Source organism: Alligator sinensis, unplaced genomic scaffold (genome assembly GCF_000455745.1).
Source record: "Alligator sinensis unplaced genomic scaffold, ASM45574v1 scaffold278_1, whole genome shotgun sequence".
In the NCBI taxonomy this organism is placed as follows: Eukaryota; Metazoa; Chordata; order Crocodylia; family Alligatoridae; genus Alligator; species Alligator sinensis.
In genome coordinates this window covers 3,154,261-3,176,416 of record NW_005841952.1, presented here as the reverse complement: position 1 = coordinate 3,176,416, position 22,156 = coordinate 3,154,261, and the positions used below count along the sequence as shown (strand labels likewise).

Genomic DNA, 22,156 nt, shown 5'->3' with positions numbered 1-22,156 from the left:
CCGCCCGCCTTTAGAGCCTCTGCCAGTCTGGGCTCTGTGCTCCTGCCACCCCACCCTGGGTCCCCACTGAGGCAGGTCCCAGGCTCCCACCCAGCTGTTGCTACTCTCCTTTCCACCTGCTTGCTGCCACTCCCTGCCACTGCTGCCACCACCATTTCCCCACCTCCCTGCCATTTCTCCCCTCCCACTCGCTACTCTGGCAGCCTGCGGTTCTCAGCTGCATGGCTGGGACCACAGAATACAGCAGGAGCCAGCCAAACTCTGTGGAGTGGGGCGATTGCTGGCGTCCAACCCTCCTCACTGTTCTTATCTAACTTTGCACTCCTGTGTGGAGGGAGGCGGGGAACAGCCCCAGGGTCACCTGGCCAGAATCTTCTGATAGGCAGAGGCTTCCTGTTGGGGGCCGAGGGAAGGGTGGAGCCAGTCGGGCCTTGCTGCTGCAGCTGCCGCTACCCCTGGGGCTTGCCGCCGCCTTCTCCTGGGTCCTGCCGCCACTGGTGCCTCGTCAGCTTAGACAGGCAGCCACAGACAAATAATAATTAATTCTATAAATGTTTAAGGGGTCCCGCAGCCTGGACAGAATAGCCTGGCAGGCCACATCCAGCCCATGGGCTGTATTTTGCCCACCCTGATCTAAATACTGGTGGTATTCATACTGCCAGGCCAGGAGAGAACATGCAGCAATGCAGTAACTTGAAATTCTTATGGCTTTAAACCCATTACAATAAACTGTCTGGTAACCGGCACCTTACAAGCCGGCACGCTCTGTTAACTGGCACGCCGGCTTGTAAGGAAAAGTGAAACCTGAAATGCCCTCTGCAGCACTTCCAGTTTCTCTGAGCTCCCACAGCCCGGGGCAAAGCAGCCTGTGCTGCCAAGTCCCCATGGCCCGGGGGCATAATAGGCTGCATGGGTCTGTGTGGGGCCTGCCTCCCTGTCCTACAGGGCCCGCAGGAAGGGTGGTGATGCGGCAGGAGGGGCAGTGATGCCGCGGGAGGGGCGGAGGGACGCCCCAGACGCAATGGGAGAAACGGCAGCCAGGGCTGCTCAATTAACCGACATATTTTGTAATCCGGCATCCCCCATTCCCGGGGGATGCCGCATAACAGAGCTTTTACTGTAAATCCTTACACTAGTTAATGCCCATGTGCATACCTGGGTCTAGGTAGTGGCTGTTTCGAAACACCAGCTCCAGGTGTAATAAACCCAGAAGATGCAGGGGAAGCAGGAGGCCCAGATGGTGATGGCTGTCTCCTGGCAACAGGACTCTGGGCTTGGTTATTCTGCCTGTTAGGAGGCACTGCTGTCTCTGACCTTGGGGAACGCTACGGAAGAGAGGAAATAAATCTGCCATAACGCCATTGTTTTGAGCGACTATACTGAAGGATTGTAAGTTGCGTTGGACTTACCTCCTTAGTGATGCCAAGGGAAAAGTACTGACAAGCCAAAATTTTCAAATGCAAACGGCTATTCTGGGTGCCTAACTTCTTAAAAAGGATTTCATTTTGAGAAAGCAAAGGTTCAAAGTCAGGCACCTGTGAAGCTTACTCTAAATTCTCTAATAATGAAGCTCCTGTTGGTCATTGTTGAGTTACTTGGCTAGAAATACTCACGTTTTGGAAGGGCACACACTTCAGAGAGCTGTACTACTCAGTTGCTTCTGCAATGCATCTGCCAACTAATACCCACTGAGAGAAGAACTTCAAGTTAAAAAGACTGGGTACAGCCAGCAACTCCAGACAGACGCTCTCTGCTCTGTGACATGCAATTTTGCTTTTTTATACAAAAGCATTCTGATTAACTTCTCAGACTGCAAAGAGACATGATATTTTCACGATTCCCCCCTTCCCGTCCTCTCCGCCCCCTGATTTCTAAAAATGCTGTTCTGCTTTGGAAAATGACTTGCAAACAACACTGCAGGATGGTTTTAGCACAAGGCAACCAGGGATTGACATTGGCAAGGAAGTTAAATGGAACCTGCCTGTAATATTTTCACTGTGGAAGCAAAGAACAATGCAAACAGTAAATATAAAAACTAGCAAATTAAAATTTCTAAAATTCCATTTGAATTGATGTACTTCTAAGATGATGGTTTTCAACCTTTTTTCATCTGCGGATCTCTAAAAAATTTCAAATGGAGGAGTGGACTCCTTTGGAAATTTTGAATGGAGACGTGGATCCCTTTGTATTAAGGGTGGATACAGGTTTCCCTTGCTTTATGCTGTACACGTGTTCTGGGAAATGGCGCATAACTAGAATTCACATAAAGAGAACCCATTTTACAACGTAACAAACAGGGATACGTTCCAAGACCTCGACTGTACTGACCCCCAGATCCATTTCTACCACTTTTACAAGACAATTTTGGTACTCACGAACAGCAGACAGTACACACAAGCACAGGGTGGTGGTGAATGTTACCATAACGGGGATGGCAACTACAGAAATGTGTCGCAGACAATGAGCAAGGAGCACCGATCCACACAGGAGACTGTATTTTGGTGTGCTTCACTCCCACAATGCATTGCACAAAGCAGCTAACTGCGGGCTTCCACCACATTGATCACATAAGAGTGAATTTACCTTGCATATAACGAATTTTTGGTATAAAAAGGGTCATCGCATAAAGAGTGAATTCACACATACAGAACACACGTAAAGTGAGGGAAAACCAATATTCACATTTCTGATTGATCAGAGTCATCTTTTGCAGACCGTTTAGACATAGTCTGTGAACCCCCGGGGTCCATGGGCTAAAAACCACTGTTTCAAGACAGGAGGTTTTTTGTTTTTGGTTGTTGCTGCTGTTTGATCAGGGGGTTTTTAGAGCACTTATCAATTGCTCCAGAAACAATGACTTAGTCAAGAAGCACTCAAGTAGAGAGAAAGGTACATAAGAATCTGTCAGGCACCCTCTGCCAGACCTACAGCATGCTTTATAGACCATGGGGGCTCTCTGGGGACTGGTGGAGGCCAGTACCTGCACTGAGTTCATGACAAAGTCCTCTCCCCGCAATGAGCTGTCTTGATCTTCTCCCATCTCATTCTCTCTGGCCAGCTGCTCCTCATACTTCTTCATATCATACTCCAGCTCAGCTGCCAGCTGCTTGTCCACCGCAAAGAACTCTTTGATTTCATTCCGATAATCCTGCATCATCTCCTGGAAGGCACAGCATGAAGCAATTAAGAGATTTTTAGATTATTCCAACATCTCCTCTGACCAGCATTTCATGCCTAAATTCATGTCATAACTCTCCAGGTACAAACGGAAACGTCACCTAATACAGTAGAGTTATTTCTAAAAGACTCGCTCACTTAAACAAAGAGGTTTGCTGCAATGACTTCCTAAGCTATTCAGTGTTACCATCATTCTGCCCACTCCATAGGGGAGACTTTTACTTTGCACATCACAGAATCGTTATCTTTATCGCTCATCCTCAATGGAATATCCTGACACTGCCATATCACAGGGGTTCACAACCTTCTCATCAGGGGGCCTTGGGTTCTCTCTCTGGCCAGGCTCCCAAACCATCAAACCTGAGAGAAGCAACACAGATCTTTCCTTACCCGGAGATAGTTCATGAGATCCCTCAAAGCTGGCATCCTTTTGTTTTCTAAAAGGGACTTCAGGGAAGTGATTACTGGGATGAGGTTTTCTATAAAGTTCTTCTTTTGAACCTGTGGTTTAAACAAGACATTGCATAACTTGATAAGGGATGGCTCGTTTCATTTGTATTGTAAAAAACCAACTCCTAAGCAAAAGACAGCATTGATGCAAAGCAAATGAGTAACTGCTTAGCAAGCATTGATCCTGTATGTGGATGGACATACATGTATACATATATCAGTGTAGCAGTTGTTCCACTTTACACTAGCATGTGATCTATTACATCTAGGGTTATTTTATTCTACTAGTAAGTTAGCAGGAACTGCATCAAAGCCATTGTAAAACTCAAACAGTAAATATATAAAATTTGAACCAAATTAGCACAAGCTCACTAATTTTAGTCAAATTGTGGCTACTTACTTACATCCAGGCTCTATTTATCTCTTGAACTAGGGAAGAATCGTTTCGAGTGTTTTAGTCACTTAACTGCTAGCACATTCCAATCACTCAAAGTGACGTTCAAATACAGGTAACTTCCAAAAACCAGCACTCCTGTTAGAATACTCCCCTTTTGCAACACATGCAACTTGCACACAAGGACCCAGTGCCCCCAGAACAAAGGGATCCTATGGTGCGGACAGCAATGCATTAACTTCACAACTGTTCTCATCCCTAGGTCTAGCTAACACTTTCCTCAGTGCTGTGACCCTTTCCCCACTGTGCACTGAGCAGCTCTCACTTGCGAAATGAGTTTTTTTTGTGCTGCCTGCATAACAGCATTAGCCATGGCCATTTCATCCTCCTCAGGCTGATTATCTTCATCTGGTATAGATCTCATAGCCGAGAGCTTGATTTCTTTGCAGCTAAGGATTTCAAATGTATCCGACAGCAGCTCGTTGGCTTCCATGTCCAGTGGGAGGACCTCATCCACAAAGCAAGCTGTAAAATATTGGAGGGAAGATTTTAACCAGGAACCTCAATTCCAAGTTGTAAAAAACATAATGATCCCAGTGCTGAACCCAGATGCAACTAGAGCTTAACATCATGGTACATATCCTGTACTCAAAAATAAGGCCCTTACCTAGGATATTCAGGTTGATTTTAGAAGTGATGCTGAATCTTTGCTCATCTGTAAAATGTTCTAGGAGGAACTTGTAAATGTGCATTCTTTTTCCTTTGTTATCTTTCCCCCTCAAAGAAAAGAGATTCTTCTCCCTGGGGTACATGGAGAAATTTTATCAAGGGCCAATATATGCGTGTGGGCTTACAAAGATAACTGGATTTTAAATCTGCACAAAACATTTGAATGCCACCTTCAAGATGTACAAATTTGCTGGAAAAGATACATTATTCATGTAAATCGCTCACAGAAACTGTCATGAAGAGGCGCTGAATTCTTAGGTCTACAGGATCTCTTAGACATCTTATTTTTCGTCACATGCACAAAAAGTAACCAGCCAAGCTTTGTTCCACCCCTGAGAAGTGCATGGCCATGCTCCCCAGTAACATGCCTCTATTCACTGACCGGTCACTCTGGGGGAACTTGTTGTATTTCTCATGCTTCACGTAGCTGTTGAAGTGGAAAATGCACTCGATGAAATGTTGAGAAAACATGACTGGATTTCTCTTGAGCAACAGGTGCACCAGGCAGAACTCCCCAAAGCTGGAGATGGGATTGAGAAATGAAGAGTCAGAAAACTTAGCCACCTCCTGAAATACAGCGTAGTGCCCCACTAATTCAGAGATGTACAAGGCTGGGCAAAACCTGCATGGCAGAAAGACTCTGAGGAAAACTCTTCTTCCTCAATAAAGGATTTAACTCTTGCCTTACCATACCAGGACTTAGAGCAAGATACCACAATAGCTACTTCAAATGTTTCTTTTCCATCCAGGATCAGACTGAAAATCTTTTCAGCATCCATGGTATATTTTTATTTCTCTTGATAATTTAGCAGTTAAAGGGAAATAACTTAGAAATTGCAAGTCAATGAGACTTAGAAGCTGAAGTGCTCAAGACAAGAATGGAACTTGGGTGCTTTTGAAACCATTCCAATTGCTACATAACTACAGCTCTTGTCCTGGTAATAGGCAGTTGAGTTAATAATACAAAGATTTTTACAGAGCTCGGCTTCCTCATCCTGCTGATCCTGGAATCCACATTGCTGTGCATCAAGAATATAATCTAAACAAAACAACTGCAAAGATATGATGGGACAAATGCTCCACTGAGATTTGGGTTTGGCAATACACATGTGTGAAAGATGGCTTTATAGTTAAGACATACAACCAGCACTCAGACCACCTAAGTGCTCCACAAGGCTTTGCCATCTACTTGCTGTGTGACCTTGTGCACATTATTTTATTTTCCCGTATGTCAGTTTTCTAACTGCAAGTAAATGGAGCCATTAGTCTGTCCTAGCAAAGTGGATTGTAAGGATAAACACAGTGGTAGCAAGGTGTTCAGAGATAAGGGCTACAAGCTACAGGAGAACCCATGCATAAAGTCTAATTGCAAAGGTACCACACAAGTGGCAACTGCCAGAAGGGAGAGAACACTGACCTAGAAGAGCTGGAGTCTGTTCTGCTTAGATAGAGGCATACTTGTAGAGCAGCACGGCATGCATGACTACAAAAGCAAAGGCACTGCCCTGGAAGCATCTAGGATAGCATGAGGGGTGCACAGACAGTTCTATAACATATCCTGCACAGTGTTCGTTTGCATTTCATCTCATCTGGCTCTTTGAAACACTGCTGATTCTCCATAGCAAGCTAAGCTGAAGAGCACAATACTCAATCTTAGCCAAAAGGCCAAGAAACGATTCTAGGAGAAACCCAAGTTCACCCCAAGGCATCCCATAATCTGGAAAACAACTTCCAACTATTAATTCAGTTAAACTGGCAGGCCTATGTTTTGGTATTATGTTTAGGGGCCCGGTGGGCAACATTTTGAGCAACACCCCAATAAGTAACGCATGAAAAAGATTATGGGCAATGCTCAACTGATTTAATTTCCTATAGAGAAATACAAATGTTGGTGGTCCCTCAGGAAGCATCTGTGCACTGCAAAAATATCCAAGGAATTTCCTGGACTCTATTGTTATTGGTAATCTGACCCCTGGGTAGCAGCTGCATCCTGGCCTTCGGCCCAACAGGTGGACTGTGTTTACACAGGGTTAAAGTATTCATGAGAGGGAATGGCTTGGAAAAAGCCTATAGTTTGGAAATAGTTTTGGTGCAGGAAGATCTTATGCGCTGCTTACTCTGCCCATCGCTGCCTAATGGCAATTTACAGTGGCTTAAGTTCTGCCCTTTACCCATTGGGAGATCAGAAACACCTTCAATGCAGAAAGTTCAAAGTCATTAATCTTTATGTACACTTGAGTATTGCCAGGATTCTGGCTGCTTCATGTCGGCTCTGACACGCAAAGGCTTTAAGATACATCCTAGCTCCAATTCAAGAGTCAAAACTATAGGCTGATCTAGCAAGAGCAGCTTCTGAAATGAAGCTCCATATTCTTTGAATCAAAAAGAAAAAAAAAACCTAGAGAATGAGTCTCTTGAGCTGCACTGGTCTCTCAGAGAGATCAGGCAGCCATTTTGGCAGAAACAAAAAATAGAATTTGAAAAGGGAGGTGAGGGGGAAGGAAGAAAAGAGGACAGAAATAAAGATTAAAAGTATTTAGCTGGAGCACAGTTTTTAAATCCATTTCATTAGGTTAAGACACATCTAACTGGACCAGCCAAAAATATTAGACGTCATACATATCTACAGTTTACAGGAGATCTGTAAAAGATTTTAGAGGAGGAGTCTGTGCCAACTTTTTGTTTTTTCGTGGTGTATTTGGCGGGGCGGGGGGGAAGAAAGGAGCTTCCCTCTGCTTTACTACACAAGACTTTCAGGATTTTTCTGTATGTGATTTTTGTTGGAGAAATGTCAGCACTGATAAAGCTGGGGTGAAAGGTGAGTATTTGGGAGGAAGCCTTTTTGTTAATAGCAATTTAATTCTAACTAATATTTTAAATGGAAGCCATCTGTCAGAGTCAAACATCCTCAGCTTCACGTATGACAGAGCTCACAAACGTACTCTCAGATATCCAGGAGATACTTCTGCAAAACAAGGGAAGACCAGAGGCTTAATCTTTATTCTTGCTTTTTCACTTGGAAATTCAAGTCAGTATCTCCACTCTGCAAGCAGATCTTTCCAGGACTCTTAATTTAATGAAGGCAAAACCTAAATTTCTTTCCTTGCTACTCATGGTTAAAGACACTCCTTATGTCAAGTTCTAGGGGCAGTGTAAAGAGCCACATGAGTGGGTAGTCAGAGTTAATGAAATTACATTAAAAATTGTAACAATCTGGTTTAAAGCTAGAGCTATGAAAGTGAAGTGAAGGGCAGATGATTCTGTGAAAGTGAAGTGAAGGCCAGCCTGCAGCAAGATATGCTAAAAACTGCAGCTTACACAGTCCACGAGAACGTGCAGGTCAGACCATTTTGCCCATGTGAATGTGGGTTTGTGGCGTTTAGCTTCACCATTTAAAATGCTGACAGTCATTCTGGCATTGACTCAATATTGTTCATTGTACGAGTAGAAGTAGAGGAACAGTAGTTACCTTTTAGAGCGTTTATGATGGAACTTTATTTTGGGTCATCTCCTTCTCCTCTGCCCCATATCAAAAGCCCCCAGTCATGCTCTGGAGAATAAGCATCTAACAAATTCATTTCTTTTTGGCAAGACAGCACAAAGAAGCAGCTGAAAATTAAGACGTGTGTGTTCTCCTTCCCACAACAGAAAAAGGGAAGAAAGCTAAACAAGAATCCAATTTTATGTTTTTTCAAAGTTAATCATTGCAAGGCCAAGAGCTGTAGGTCAATCCCAGCCGGGAATAAAGCGTTTTTGTCCTTGTGCACCTGCTGAATATAGATACTCAGAAACAGGCTCCTCATGGAAACCGTGTTTGTTCCCTCTCCAAAGTGTTGTGAACGATGTTGCAAGGCCACCATCTACTGGATGGAGAGCACAATAACATCTTAGTGCACCAGTGCTGGGGTGATAGTCCTGGAAAATGAGATCTTTTCTGAAGTAGGGGAGAACATCTCCTCTGATCAAAACATCCTTAGTATAAATCTGCCCATCCATGGAGGAACCACCAAGAGAACTCTTTCCACATGTCAAATCCAGTTCTTGCCCTTCCTACTGAGACTAAAAACAAGGGCGCTATCAGTGCTAAGTGTGGCTATGCCCAGCATTCACACATCCATTAGAAATACGACTGAGTTGCTGCGCCCAGGCCAAATACATCTTATGGTTGTGACATCTGGTCATTTATCAAAATATACCTGGAGCACCACATTGTGCAGAACTACAAAACCTGATAAAAATCAGAGTAGAGCAAAGAATACAGCCAAAAAAAATTGGACATTCTTTGCCAAATACTTCAGTAGAGGGAGGTCTGAAAAGTGGAATGATGTTTAGAAGCAAAAGAAAAAAAAAAGCGGGGAGAAAAATGAAGATTATTGAATAGCAATCTAAAAGCTGTCTGCTGAGAAGAAGGGAAGGCAGATTTTAGAACACACACTTCAGAGTTCCCATTCCCAGAGCTGTATGCAAGTCATGACAAGACAAAAAAGCAGAGGGGCACTACTGCTCTCATATGCACAGATAAATGCAGATTCTGAATGAAGTTATTTACTCCTCTATCACCATTTGAAGACTTTAAGGCATAATCAAGGGAAGGGAAATACAGGGTGCAGTAGCTGCATACACACAAGCTCTCATCTCACTGCAAGTGCGAAGTACCTTGCTTCCTAGTGAAAATGGGATCATGCAGGCAGTTACTGCAGAATGGGCTGCAAGTTCACACCTTCACTTCCCTCATAGTAACTCATTTGCACAGCCATGCTCTTAGACTTGGGATTAAAATTGAGACCTGAAGTTCTGTTGGCTTTACAGTTCAGAGTTGATCACTTGATCCCTAAGGTGTTTTACAAAACTGGTGCTTTACCTGGCAATATCTGGGCTTGGATCCACCAGAACACTGACAAACCGGAAGAACAGCGATTCCTTCCACTTCACAAACTCCTCCTATAAGGGAGAGGTAAATGGTGAAAAGCTGGCTTGACCAGTAGCATCCCAACTTGAACTGTCCTTCAAAGTGAAACCAGAGTAAACTCTCTGGATCCTGACAGAAGATGCACCTGGCAAATCAGCACATTGGGAGACTTACAAAATAAAGCTCAGGATTCTACAGTCTCAGAATTAGAGACTCTACTTGAATGCCACAGCTGCAAGCATTTTGGTTTATGAAACATTAGCTGAACAAGAGAACCAACGGAAAATCTGGACTCCAGTGCTGATGTGTTCATCTGGTATTCCTTTACAGGTATATTCAAATTGACAGCCTGGCTTCCTTGGATATACTTTAGCAGGTGGGGAAATAGCTTCTGCCTCTCATATGTCCCTAGGTCAATCTATACAAACAAGAGAGGAAAGCTAGACTCCTCCTACCCAGAGCAAATTGGCAGATTCATGAAAAAAGAACATTATAGGATAAATAGGACCATAGTCACTTGGCTTGACCACTGAAATCCCACGCTGGAAGCCTTTGTTCAAAACAGTAGTAACACGATTTATTCTTAAGCACTGAATTTCCCTTAGTTTTAGGTAGATTGTAACAATACTCTGGGTTCAACCTACAGGCAGCATTTCCATTTAGCAGATTCTGTGATAGACACTCTTGGAGTGGGGGTACTGAGAGTGTGCCTTAGCCCTCTACTTACCTGCAGAAGATTGGTAAGGAGGATCAGTGTCTGCCTCCGGATGAATGGGTTTGGGTCTTTCAGGCACATGGAGATGTTGGGAATGTACCTGTCCACCATGGTGGTGTAGCGAACACACAGGTCACACATGACTATGATGACATTATTGCGAATGGCCACATCATCAGACACCTCCAGCTCACGAGCTAGTGCTGCAATACACTTCTTTGCCAGATCCTCATGCTGTAGGCACAGCTTACCTGTCAAACCAGGACCAAGAATGTTTCCATTTCTAAACACCTTAGCAGGGCTAGAAAGGACCTTAGGAGGTCATCTAGTCCACCCCTCTTGCTTCAGGCACGATCATCACCAGTTGCCTAATCTGCTCTTCCAAGGATGGAGATCCCAAAACTTCTCTAGCTAATCTACTCCAATGCCTAACCACCCGAACAGTAAGAAAGTTCTTCCTAATATCCACTCTAGATTTCCTTGCTGCAATTTGAGACTGTTCCTTCTTGTCCCATCCCCTACGGCCACAGCAAAAAGTCTATCACTGCTCCCATTATAACCACATTTCAGGTAACCACACAGGGGGTACATCTACATGAGACGTTTACTGAGAAATTGCCTAACTACCTCTGTAGTAAATGTCTCAGCATCTACACATGCAGCACTATTAGGACAGAGTAAACTAAATAACTCCGCCACAGGTTAGTACTTGTAAATACAAGTATTATCCTGCGGCAGAGTTTTTTACTCCACCGCAGTGCACACGTAGATGCTGACAGGACTGGCTGGGGCACGAGGATGCTTCAGTGCCGGAGCTGCCCCAGCCAGCCTGTCCACAGCACAGGGCCCCTCTGGGCCCCCTGCCAGCTAAAACAGCTCCAACCTGGCTCAATGTGCTGCAGTCCTGGGGGGCATGTGTAAACGCAGTACCCAGGAACAATAAACTCCAGCGTGATATGCACCAGAGTTTATTGTTGTGCATTAACAGCACATGTAGATGCACCCAGAAAGTATAAGGCAAAGATAGGAGAGGACCTAGCTCACCTAATGTACTTTACCATATAAGCAATGCATATTTTACCTGGCCTTTACACAAAGGTTCTGGCTCTTCATTCATATAAATAGAAATGTTAACTGAGCTCAGACTGAAGAATAGCTTGTACTAGAAGAGAAGTATCAAATTCCCTCCATCCCTTTTTAGTGAACCTTGTTGTGTGCTGTGTGAGGGATACCAAAAGACAGAAGAGTACAAGAGTGGTACAAGTCTACAGGATGCTTCTGGTCCAGCTAATTGTACTACTCCTGGACAGACAAAGTAAAGATATATAAAGATCAATGCATTCATTGTTTTAACACTTTGATACCACATCCCAATTTTTCTTGTTTTCTGTCTCATCTTGTCATTATTAAACAGCACAGAGCTGTAGCAGTATAAACTCTGAGTACTGTTCACATCTGTTGCTAAATCTATGTTCCAAAGGTGTTGCAAAAGCAAGCAGAGGAGAGAGAAAAAGGGCAGGGACCAGCTATACTCAGGAAGTAGCTGTACCTAGTACATATTCCCACTGCTGGAGAAGTCTTACCCAGAGTAATGAAGGCATGAGCTCTGATGACTGAGGGCATAGGAGATCCTCTGAACTGAAACAGTGGCTGAGAAACTGGGAGCTCCTCACCATCTAAAGGACTAGACACTGGTAAATAAAAGACAAATAAAAGAATTAAAAGCAGCCTTAAGGCCAGAAAGAGTTTTAAGCTTGTAAATGCAAATTTAAGAGTAACGAGAGGGTCTCACATTGCTCTGCATGGACAGGACAAGCCATAATGGATTGAATCAAAAGAAAAATACGTTTCTCCACTTTGGCTGGACACAGCTGGGCAGCCTCACCCAAGGTGAAGAGGTGACTCACCTACAGAGAAAAGTAACACTGCAGTCAAAAGGAAACAGCAGAGCTGCCAATTAAAACAGCAGGATTCTCTATGTTTCTGTTCCAAATCAGCTTAAAATTATCTCCTGTCCTTTAAAAAGGGACAGCAATTCGAGGACAGATGGCAAAGCTCTGATGCATAACCATTTTTATTTAATATAACATAACATAACATCCTTCAAGTTGGTCACCTTTATTATTAATCATAAATGGCCCTGAAAGGTGTGCTAGTCATTTTATACACATAGAGCAACATTGACCCATGTTGCAAAGAGTTTATGAGCTAAGTCGACAAACTGTAAAAGACAGACAAGGATAAAAAAAAAGTAGAGGGGTAGTGTTACATCTCCTTGTTATTCAGGCTACTAACAGCCAATTTTCAGGCCCTTGCAAGATAGTTTTTTACATAGTATCTTAACCAAACAAAATTATTATTATTCATAATCTAAGATTGAAGGAAACCCAAGCTATTTTATTAAAAAAGTAATGGGAAACTATCTTCAGCTGACCTAAATTCTGAAAGTATAGGCATAACAAGGCTCTCTCACTCTTCCAAAATACTTTCATTAGAAGATTTAATCATCATCACCATGTTTCTATACATGGCAGAGTCATTGCTATGAACTATGTGAATAGGTATTAGTCACTGAACTATATTACCTAAAAGCAAAAGATATATGGTACAAAAAAGGGGGAAAGGCATTTAACTACAATGGGCCCTTCACCTTGGCTCATGCTCTCCTAAAGTAGAATCAAACACATGAGCTCACCTTTGTTAAATGACTCTTGTGATTTTTTTTTTTTAAGGTTCCAAGAGTAATATGTTAGCTTAGGCTCAATATTGCTTCCATTAAGTTCAATGAAAGTTTGTCATGACTTCCAGCAAAAGCTGGAAAGGGACAAATGACATTTATACAGATCTAGGTCCAGTCATTTCCATATGAGCTACATTGTGACTTATACACCTTTGCTCACTGAATGGAGAAATACTCTATGTTATGCTTGCATGAGGCTCAGTTTGATCTAGTTCACTGCTACCTAATACCAGGGAGCCAAATTCCTTCAAAAGTTTGTACCATACGGGGACGTTCAGTGGTAGCACATCATTCTGAGAAGTCAGAAACAGACAAACTTGTTACAGCACATGCGCCACACATACACACACACAAACAGGCAATTATATGTGATGCATTTTATATTGCCACAATCAATGGACCACCTCCCATGCTACAGATATCAAAACTATTCCTTAGCTTTGAGGTACCATATTTACTCAAATACAAGATGACCCCAATTATAAGATGACTCCCCAATAATTACTTTCTATATATGAAAAAAACTATACATTTAATATAATTTTCCAGGTACAGAAATCAGGGGAAAGTATCTGGTAGGTCAGGTAGCCTCTTTGCTCCCAAACCTCTTCCCCCTGCAGTTCCTTTCTCCAGTCATTACTGTCAGACCCTGCTCTCCCTGCGCACATGAAAATGAAGAACAAATCTGAAGAGACTGGAATTGAAATAAGCATAGCTGTAGTAATTTGCATAAAGTACCCATAGACTTAGTTTATCCAGAATTGAGGCATTTTATCTTTTTTGAAACTGCCTGGAGGCCTTGGAGTTTAGATCTTCTTAGTCTCACTTGCCCCTAGCCAAAAGAACGAAGGAGCAAACTAGAGGGAAAACCCAGAAGCAATCCCCCATTGCCATAAATTGTTTAGCTTGAGATCCATATTTGGAGGCTTTTTTTTTTTATTTATTTCTTGTCTCAAGACAAATTAGCTAAATTAGTTCCAAATTCCACCCACTAAGCAGAGCTCAATTGTTCAAGTCTCTGTGGTGCTACCACTGGCAGGTATTCTCCACCCCTGACTCTTATGCCTGGAGCTTCAGATACTCCCAAATCCAAAGAAGGCACCCTACATACAGGCCCTGAGCCTGGAGGCTTTGGAGTTCAGAGTCTTGCTTGCCCATAGCCAAAAGGCAAAAGGAGCCAGCTAGAGAGAAATCCCCCATCTCCATAAAAATAAAGTGTGTAGCCAAGATCCTCCCATTGGGAGACTACAGTAGACTCTCAAAGCAGCAGGAGTGGGGGGCTGCCTGCAATGCATTGGACAAGTCTCAACTCTTAACTTCAAAACACCATTCAAGGTGATTTTGGCCTACACTTGATCTAAACCAAAGGACCAAGAAGTATGATAAAATCTAACTAGAAAGAGTGGTGAGGGATCCAGGTTTAGCTTTCCATGGATACAGTAAATGCCATTAAAAATGGACCACTCTGAGAAGTAACTATGTTAAATGAAATATCTTTACTGTGAGGTGTTCCCTATGTATTCAAGTCTCATGTCCTGACCTCAGCTGAAAAAGTGCTCTGCTAACTGTTTCACAACACCCCTGGGAGACCAAAGAAGATTCTATTCTAGTGTGCATCTCAACAAGATAATGTTTACCATGTTTTGATTGAAAGAGTCACCTGTGTAACCCCAAATTAGGAAATGAACTAGATCAGGGCAGTTCAAGTGAAACCAAGGAAGCTGCACAGATCTAACGAAGGATATAATTTGAAGGCAATAGAGTTGCTAAGGTTTTAATAAAGGACAATGTTTGATTTATACAACTCTTGTTATTGCTGATGATAACACATGGATTCAAAATAATTTAAGTTGATTTTCAAATAGCCTTGAATTTACTGACAAAATTCTATAAAACAGGAAAATTTGGTACAGAGCCACTCAGAAGGAATCACTTCTTTTGTAAAATTTAGAGTTTTGTTTCCTGACCAAGAGAGCCAGGAACTTGCATTTTATTTCTAAATGAAAGGGTAGATTTTCTAGTAAATGAAGGTTTGGGCTGTCACAATCATCAGGGCAAGCTTTCCACTTGCTGCAGTCTTTCAAACACTGTTTGTTATTGTATATTATGGGCCAAACTTGTATATATACACACAGCATGACTGATTAGGGCTTGCTATTCTCTAGGATTCACAGAAGAATGACATATTTCATATCATGATCTAGCCCAGTGAACATTTAAAAAGAATATATTCAGTTCTAACGGTGTTATTCTGTTGATGATAAATAGTAAAAGAGCAAGCCAAAGGCCAAAAGAAATAAAAAATCTTTGTATGAATATACAAAGCAGAGTACTGCAGATATCACTGCATTGCTGTACAGTCACTGAAACATTTTAGAGAGGAATGAATGCATTCTTTGATCAGTAAGTCAGTACAGAAAGGGTAAAAGACTTACCAAGAGATCCTCTTGTAGTTGCTCTGTTCTATCCTCTTTGAGTATTATACTGGAGAGAGCGCATTCACAGGCAGATATCACATCTCCACACACCTCGTTCAGTAGTTCCTATTTCAAGATGAAAACAAATCAATTCAGTAATTACTAAACAGAGTCATGGGTAAGACATACTCCACATATTAGTCTTGAATTTCAAAAGCTTCCTTTAGGTTCACAAATAAGTTATCTGGGAAGTGTCCCCTCGTTCCATCTTAGCCTCCTTACACTGAGCAACCTAAAAAGAAAAGGGGACTGGATGGCAAAAGGAAATGACATGCAGAACTTCCCACTGGTAAGTTAAAGCTTCTCCAGGTTCTCTCATTGTGCAGACCATGCAAAAGAAAGATCTTCACAGAAACTAGTACTACCAGCACCCCTCAGCCTTTTTGTCCCCAAGATGTTTTATTAGCATAATTTGAGAACCGCTGTCATCTACTTTCATTTACTGGAGTCCAATGAAGATGAATAATGAAGAAATAAATCTATAGAATCTACCTGGAATGTGTCTGTAACCTCAGTCTAACTCACTCTGAACAAATGCCTAAGGTAACCAAATAGCAAAAAAAATCACTACAGTGAGATCTCCTGCTAGGATTTATAGCATTTCTTTAAAAAGGCCAAATTAGGGGATTTCAGTTTAAAATACTGCACCCTCCCAAAGAAAGCAGAATTCTTTCAAACCCACCATTGATCATAAGATACATCTAGCACTGATACTATATTGTTAGACAGTTAAACAGAAGAGGTGCAATTTTCTGGAGTCAGAGCCTCTTTGTTTAGTGTGCTAAAGGAACCTGCAATTTCCTGAGATGAGCTGTCTTCGGGAAGACAGCCCTTGTGAAAAACAGGAAAAAGGCTGTTTTAAAAGTGTGTCCCAAGTCCCACCTGTGTCTCCTCAGGGGAATTTGAATATGCATGGCAGAGCTTCTGCAGAGCCTCCACAGCTGGGCTGATCACCTCCAGGGGACACCGAAACTCCTTCAGCCAGAGCTTGATATCATCTGGAATGTAAGTCAAACACTTAACACAGGCAATTCTCAGTTCACCAACTATTTGCAAAGATAGTTGGACGGGAGACAAAGTCTCTAAGCCCAGGTTCCCAGGAAGACTTACCAGTGAGCCTCCCTTGGGTGCTTCTCGGGAGGTGCTTAGCAACATGCCCTATTACACACAGGATATGTCCTATGGTCTCAGCATTGACATTCTGCTCCCTGAAAAATAGTCAAGGAGACAAACAGACATTTCCTCAAGAACCAACACTTGGCTAGAGTAAGAAAACAAGTATTTCCTGGATGATGCAGGTTGAAAATGGGATTGTCAGACTGGATGAAAATACAGTAGAGGCTTAAAGCAACTTCATGGCCCTAAATGACTGGGCTCTAGTTAAAATTAGTGGGTGTTATTGGCCTCCTGTATGGAAGCAGCAGGGAAGGAATATAACTTAAGTATTTCAGTTTGAACAGCAAAAAAACCCAAAAGGCACCTGTTCTCTTGGCTGCCTTCTGCATGCTGCTCTAATGATGAATAATAATTAAGATGGAGACGCACACACACCTGTTGACATTGTCCCAAGATTCGATTATCTTGGAGTAATCCAACTTGGGAGAGGAACCTGCTACCTTGGCAAGCAACATCCAGGCTGGTATAGCATGCTCCGTTTCCACATGGGACATGACATTATTTATGAAGGTGGAGGAGAACTTATCCTGCTTGGCCCAGATCTGAAAAGCTTTGTTTAAGTACCGGCTGCAAGGAGACAAAAAAGACCTAAGCAAGGTACAGGCAAACTAACTGGTATTGTGATCAGTTATTAAAGGCCACTAACTCCAGACTGTTTGGATTTTACAAAAACAGGCAACACAAGCTGGCTTTAGAGATGGTTACCTGGGCAAAACTGTTTCATTCTCATTGTTCACAATAAATTGGGATTTCCACTATCCATGAATCTCCCAGACATTTACCATCTGTCCTCCAATTTCCAATTTATAACATTCAGAAGCACACAACAATTCTGTTAGATCTTACATGTAATACTACCCACTTCATTTCACTGCAGCATAGGGCCCTGTGTCTGCTCTACATATGAACTGGGAAGTTTAACTTCAATATCACACAGGAAAATACTTGTTAGAAGTTTTTTTTAGGAAACACTCACAAAAGGAGAGGAAGATAACTGTTACTAAGGCACGGGGGGGGGGGGGTGGGGGGGGGGGGGGGCTGGAAATCAAAGTTTATCTAATTTCTGGCAATTTCCTGTATGCTATTGGCAATTTAATGTGCTTCTCCGTCCAAGTTTCCTTATCTGTCAATGAAGGAGAAGAGAATTTCTCCACGTAACCTTGAGATATTATAATGCCCTTACTGCTTATGAGATCTTTGAGATCATCAGCAGGAGATGCTATAAAGTGCAAAACATATTAGAAAGTAGTCCAAATTAGAATAGCATGCCAGTTTTAAGTTGTTAAGTAGCACAACCATCATCTCAGGTTTCTATTTCAGAACTATTTAACCCTGTTGACTAAAAAACATAAGGTTCCATTAATCAATGTTGTATCCCTGTCATGTTGTGTGTCATCACATATCTTTTGGTACTTCCCACAGCATTTTGTAAAAGGCAAAGTTGCTATTAGTCATAAGACAAGTAACATATTGTATACCAAAATGAAGCAAAGAGTGATGTACTCTCTTCTCTATAAATATATGCATGGTTACTTTTCTCATCACCACACTCATTTAACTTAAACAAGCTCCTAGCAACAAACCAAAAAAGAGACGCCACATGTGCCATTATCCTGTTTGAATACTGGAGTTCAGGGAAAGACATCAATAACAAGCGTCTGACAGGCAGCGGAGCTGTATTGTGCTCACTGACTGCCAACACAGAAACACATGGCTATTGATCTGAAGGCCGGCTATCCCTCTCTCATGAAAGGAGATCACAATATAGCAGTAACAACAATACAGACAATATATTGAATAATAAGATACACTTACATTTTTACATATGGATTTCCAATTGTCTAATAAGCATTAATAATAAATTAATGCCTTACATTTTTACATCTGGATTTCCAATTGCTGAATCAGCATTAATAATAAATTAAGCCTCACCGCGCCTATGTACAATAGATGTCGTATATATTCTAGCAAGACACACAAAGGTTTGTAGTCACGCTTAGTGGCAGAACCAAGTACCTCAAATATGAGCCTCAGCACTGTGAGGGATATCAGTCTCCTGAACCTGGATCAGTATGACCCAATCCAAGCATTTTTCTGTAAATACGGGGGTAACACCAAATACAAATATCTACTGAAAAGGTGAACACAGTTGGGAGTTGACTTGCAAGCCACATGAAAGCGCAATTCCCTTCATTGACCAAAAAAAAAAAAAAGGCTGTGCGCCTGACCTACCTGAATTCCTGGCTCTCTGAAGTAAAGAGGGTAAGAAGATCCCAAGCAAGAGCTTGGTTTCTGTCTTCATGGCTGAATTTACTATAGTGTTTAATGTTCTGCAACAAGAGCTGATCAATACAAACCAAGGCTTTTTCTTGTACAGAGCTTTCAGTGTCCATCACAACAGGTACCACACCTGTTAACCAGGCTTTCTGAATCAGAATATTGCTGGGCTGAGACTAAAGAAAAGAAGATTTTGTATTAGAAGCACTTTGAAATCTGTAGCCTGACGAAGGGTTTTTAAATCCGAAAGCTTGCTAAGAAAACGTTTTCCAACTATTTAGTTGGTCTAATAAAAAGATATCAGATTTACTCAAAGAACCTTGTCTTGAGATTAGTAAGGCATTTCAGATGCTTGGTTGAGATTAATAAAGAAGTCAGACACACTGACAGACTTAAGTGAATTAGAAAAGAAACATTAGCATACAACATATTGTATGCTGAAAAAAGGTTTAAAAACATCCAGAACAAATGGACTTAGTTCTCTCTGTTGCTACGAGTTGCCAAATACTGCATTTGTTATCAAGGTATCTTACGTTCCTACTGATCTAAGGTATTGTAATACTTATTCAATCCTAAAAATCAACACAAAAATGTCCCATTAAAGCATTATAGAAGGTATTTTAAAGCCAGCACCAGAGAGTTGTGCCTAATATAAAATTTGTGTTCTGATCCTAATGTACAAAACTTTTGCAAATAAAGATCAAAAGTAGAAAAAGGGTATGTCTTTGGTAACATGATCCATGTCTGAATGCCCAAGTGAAGAGATTCAGACCTCTCTATTTAGCCTAAGACAAACAATAGAAATGTATACATTTTGCTCCATGAAAAATAAATCATGATCCCGAAAGATACTGAAATGTATAACACAAGCCATTACTGTCTAAGAATGAGCTATGTCTTGCATGTCAAAAAGGTAATAGAAAGTTAATGATAGTCTAAAGAAATGTAATGGGAAAAAAGTGACAAGTCATTAAACGATTGTCTTTTCCCCCCTTTCCTTTCAATAAAGTAATGCTCTGACCATCTCAGGTCTGCATAAACGTTTTGCATTAATTTTCCTCACCATAAGGAGCTCTGTAATAGACTGCAGTGCTTGCTTCCGAACCGAGATGGCAGGATCACGGCAGCGATCTTGAATAGTGGACAAATCCTCTGGGGTACAAGGAATCACTTTGTACTTCAAGATGCTCATAAAAACCTAGATGTTAAACCCAACTACATTAGGAATTCAACGAGTATATATCTAGTTGCAAATTAAATATTTAAGGCACACCCAGGTTTTACAATTTTAATCTTAAATTTCAGAGATGTCACCAGGGAATGTAAAAAAAATAAAATAATTAAAGTGGGGGGGGGGGGAGACTCTGTCCTTTCATGTTCAATCATTGTAACAGCACTTTGCATAAAGTCAGCTTCCCCTTTCCCCCTGTATACTCAACTCTCTTTTGTGTGGGCTTTTCACACAGGAGTCAGAGAAAAAACACATTCAAAAGCCCCACAACAATACAGGTATTAAAACACAATCTATAAAGAACTGCGAACTGTAGGGCAGGAGTTGTTATCCATCATTTTCTTTTTAAAGCATCAAAGAGAGACTTCACTTTAAACCCCGTCTAATTACTGTAATATTTTTTTTAAAAGACAACTTATGCCTCTTTCTTCAGCTGAAGTTGGATAAAATATAGTTCCTTTGTAAACAAGCTCATGTGTTCTAAACTAGACTAGACTAATCAACCAAATAATAGGCCTCAGTTGACAGATCAAATTAAATGTCTGCTGACATATAAAGCCCTCTTTCTAAATGATGGAGTAAGTGAACTTCAGGAAGAGTATTGGCACTTTTCTTCACCACTGCACTTGTTTCATGGACAAGTGAAAGATTTTTTTAAAACCAGTCTGCAAAGTACAAGATTAGCCAAATGAGGCCATGATTCTCTCTTTAACCGTTGGCTTTGTGAAAGGCCATGACCCTTCATTGAGCTCTGTGTGGCCAGACGCAGTCACTACAGGACTGTGACCTACATGTCTATGGTAAAGCTCTCACTCATGCATACGTTGAGTCCTCTGTGGTTCAGTGGTAAAACCCTTGTCTACCACGCAGGAGATCTGGGTTCAGTTCTCGAATTTTTATACAACTACAGCTATGGAGGCACCACAACTCTGGACTCAGTCTGGCCTTTGGATTCTGTCTCAATGTCCTAAGAGGGCAGATGGGAGGTCTGGGCAGCCTACACTCCTCCATACTCCTGCCAAGGCATATGCATCAAAGATCTGGGTGACCTCTCAGGCATACACCATGATCCAGATGGGTTGACAATTGCTGAACCAACATGAATACTTGAATTATACCGGGTCACTAGAAATGCAAATAATTGAATACCTATGTGTTTCAGTTTTTTAGTACCATTATTGTAATTATTCTGGACTGCTGTGTAGGATTGGTTTTTACACCGGTCCTTCATTTTTGGTGACTCTGATCTTTCAGTAGGTAGGGACCTACTGAAATCGAGGAGGCAGGCAGGCGATTTCATAGGCCAAATACAGTGCCTGCCACTGTTCTTGTGGTTTCTCGCAGCGAGGCCCCCAACCTGTGCCACTGATTGGCTGAGGGGTCCTGGTTGTGGCCCGGCCCCTCACCATTGATTGGCTGAGAGGGCTGCCATTCATATGGTTCCACCCTTTACTGCTGATGGGTAGAGAGGAGCACAGCTGCATAATGGACAGGCCAATCAGTGGCAAAGGGAAGAGGGGGTGGCTGCCATGTTGGCCCACTAGGAAGCCAGCATTTTATTTTCAACAAGGTTTTTTTTCCCCCTCAGCGATTTTTGCGGGGAACACTGCTTTTTTGTGGAAATTGCCTCAAATCATAGTTTCTGTGAAAAAAGCAAAATCGCAATTTGAAGAGCTCCCTAATTATAGATGTCTCAGATATCTGGACATTTTGAATATATGAGAACAGGGAATGGTCCTTTGGGGGTCAGATAAACACTGTCAACTGTATTTTAACAGTATTCTCAGATATCACTATTACAGAAGTGTGCAGGAAACATACCTGGAGTGCCGACTTCCTGACATTTGTCTTCTCATCTCCTGCTCTCAGTCTTAACATAGT

General features: G+C 41.9%; 1 protein-coding gene across 1 annotated transcript in view; it reads right to left on the bottom strand.

Moving 5' to 3' along the window:
- NCAPD3 (non-SMC condensin II complex subunit D3) overlaps positions 1–22,156 on the bottom strand; it is a gene marked incomplete at its 5' end in the record, with an annotated part of 44,783 nt that overhangs the window by 7,526 nt on the left and 15,101 nt on the right. Inside the window, 17 exons of the mRNA XM_025200018.1 lie at positions 1,156–1,325; positions 2,981–3,160; positions 3,568–3,678; positions 4,347–4,546; positions 4,689–4,822; positions 5,133–5,270; positions 9,612–9,691; positions 10,387–10,625; positions 11,958–12,065; positions 12,167–12,281; positions 15,550–15,657; positions 16,474–16,589; positions 16,702–16,799; positions 17,143–17,334; positions 19,000–19,220; positions 20,108–20,242; positions 22,097–22,156. Coding sequence (XP_025055803.1) covers positions 1,156–1,325; positions 2,981–3,160; positions 3,568–3,678; positions 4,347–4,546; positions 4,689–4,822; positions 5,133–5,270; positions 9,612–9,691; positions 10,387–10,625; positions 11,958–12,065; positions 12,167–12,281; positions 15,550–15,657; positions 16,474–16,589; positions 16,702–16,799; positions 17,143–17,334; positions 19,000–19,220; positions 20,108–20,242; positions 22,097–22,156 — 2,405 coding nt within the window. The remainder of the gene's footprint in view (positions 1–1,155; positions 1,326–2,980; positions 3,161–3,567; positions 3,679–4,346; positions 4,547–4,688; positions 4,823–5,132; positions 5,271–9,611; positions 9,692–10,386; positions 10,626–11,957; positions 12,066–12,166; positions 12,282–15,549; positions 15,658–16,473; positions 16,590–16,701; positions 16,800–17,142; positions 17,335–18,999; positions 19,221–20,107; positions 20,243–22,096) is intronic.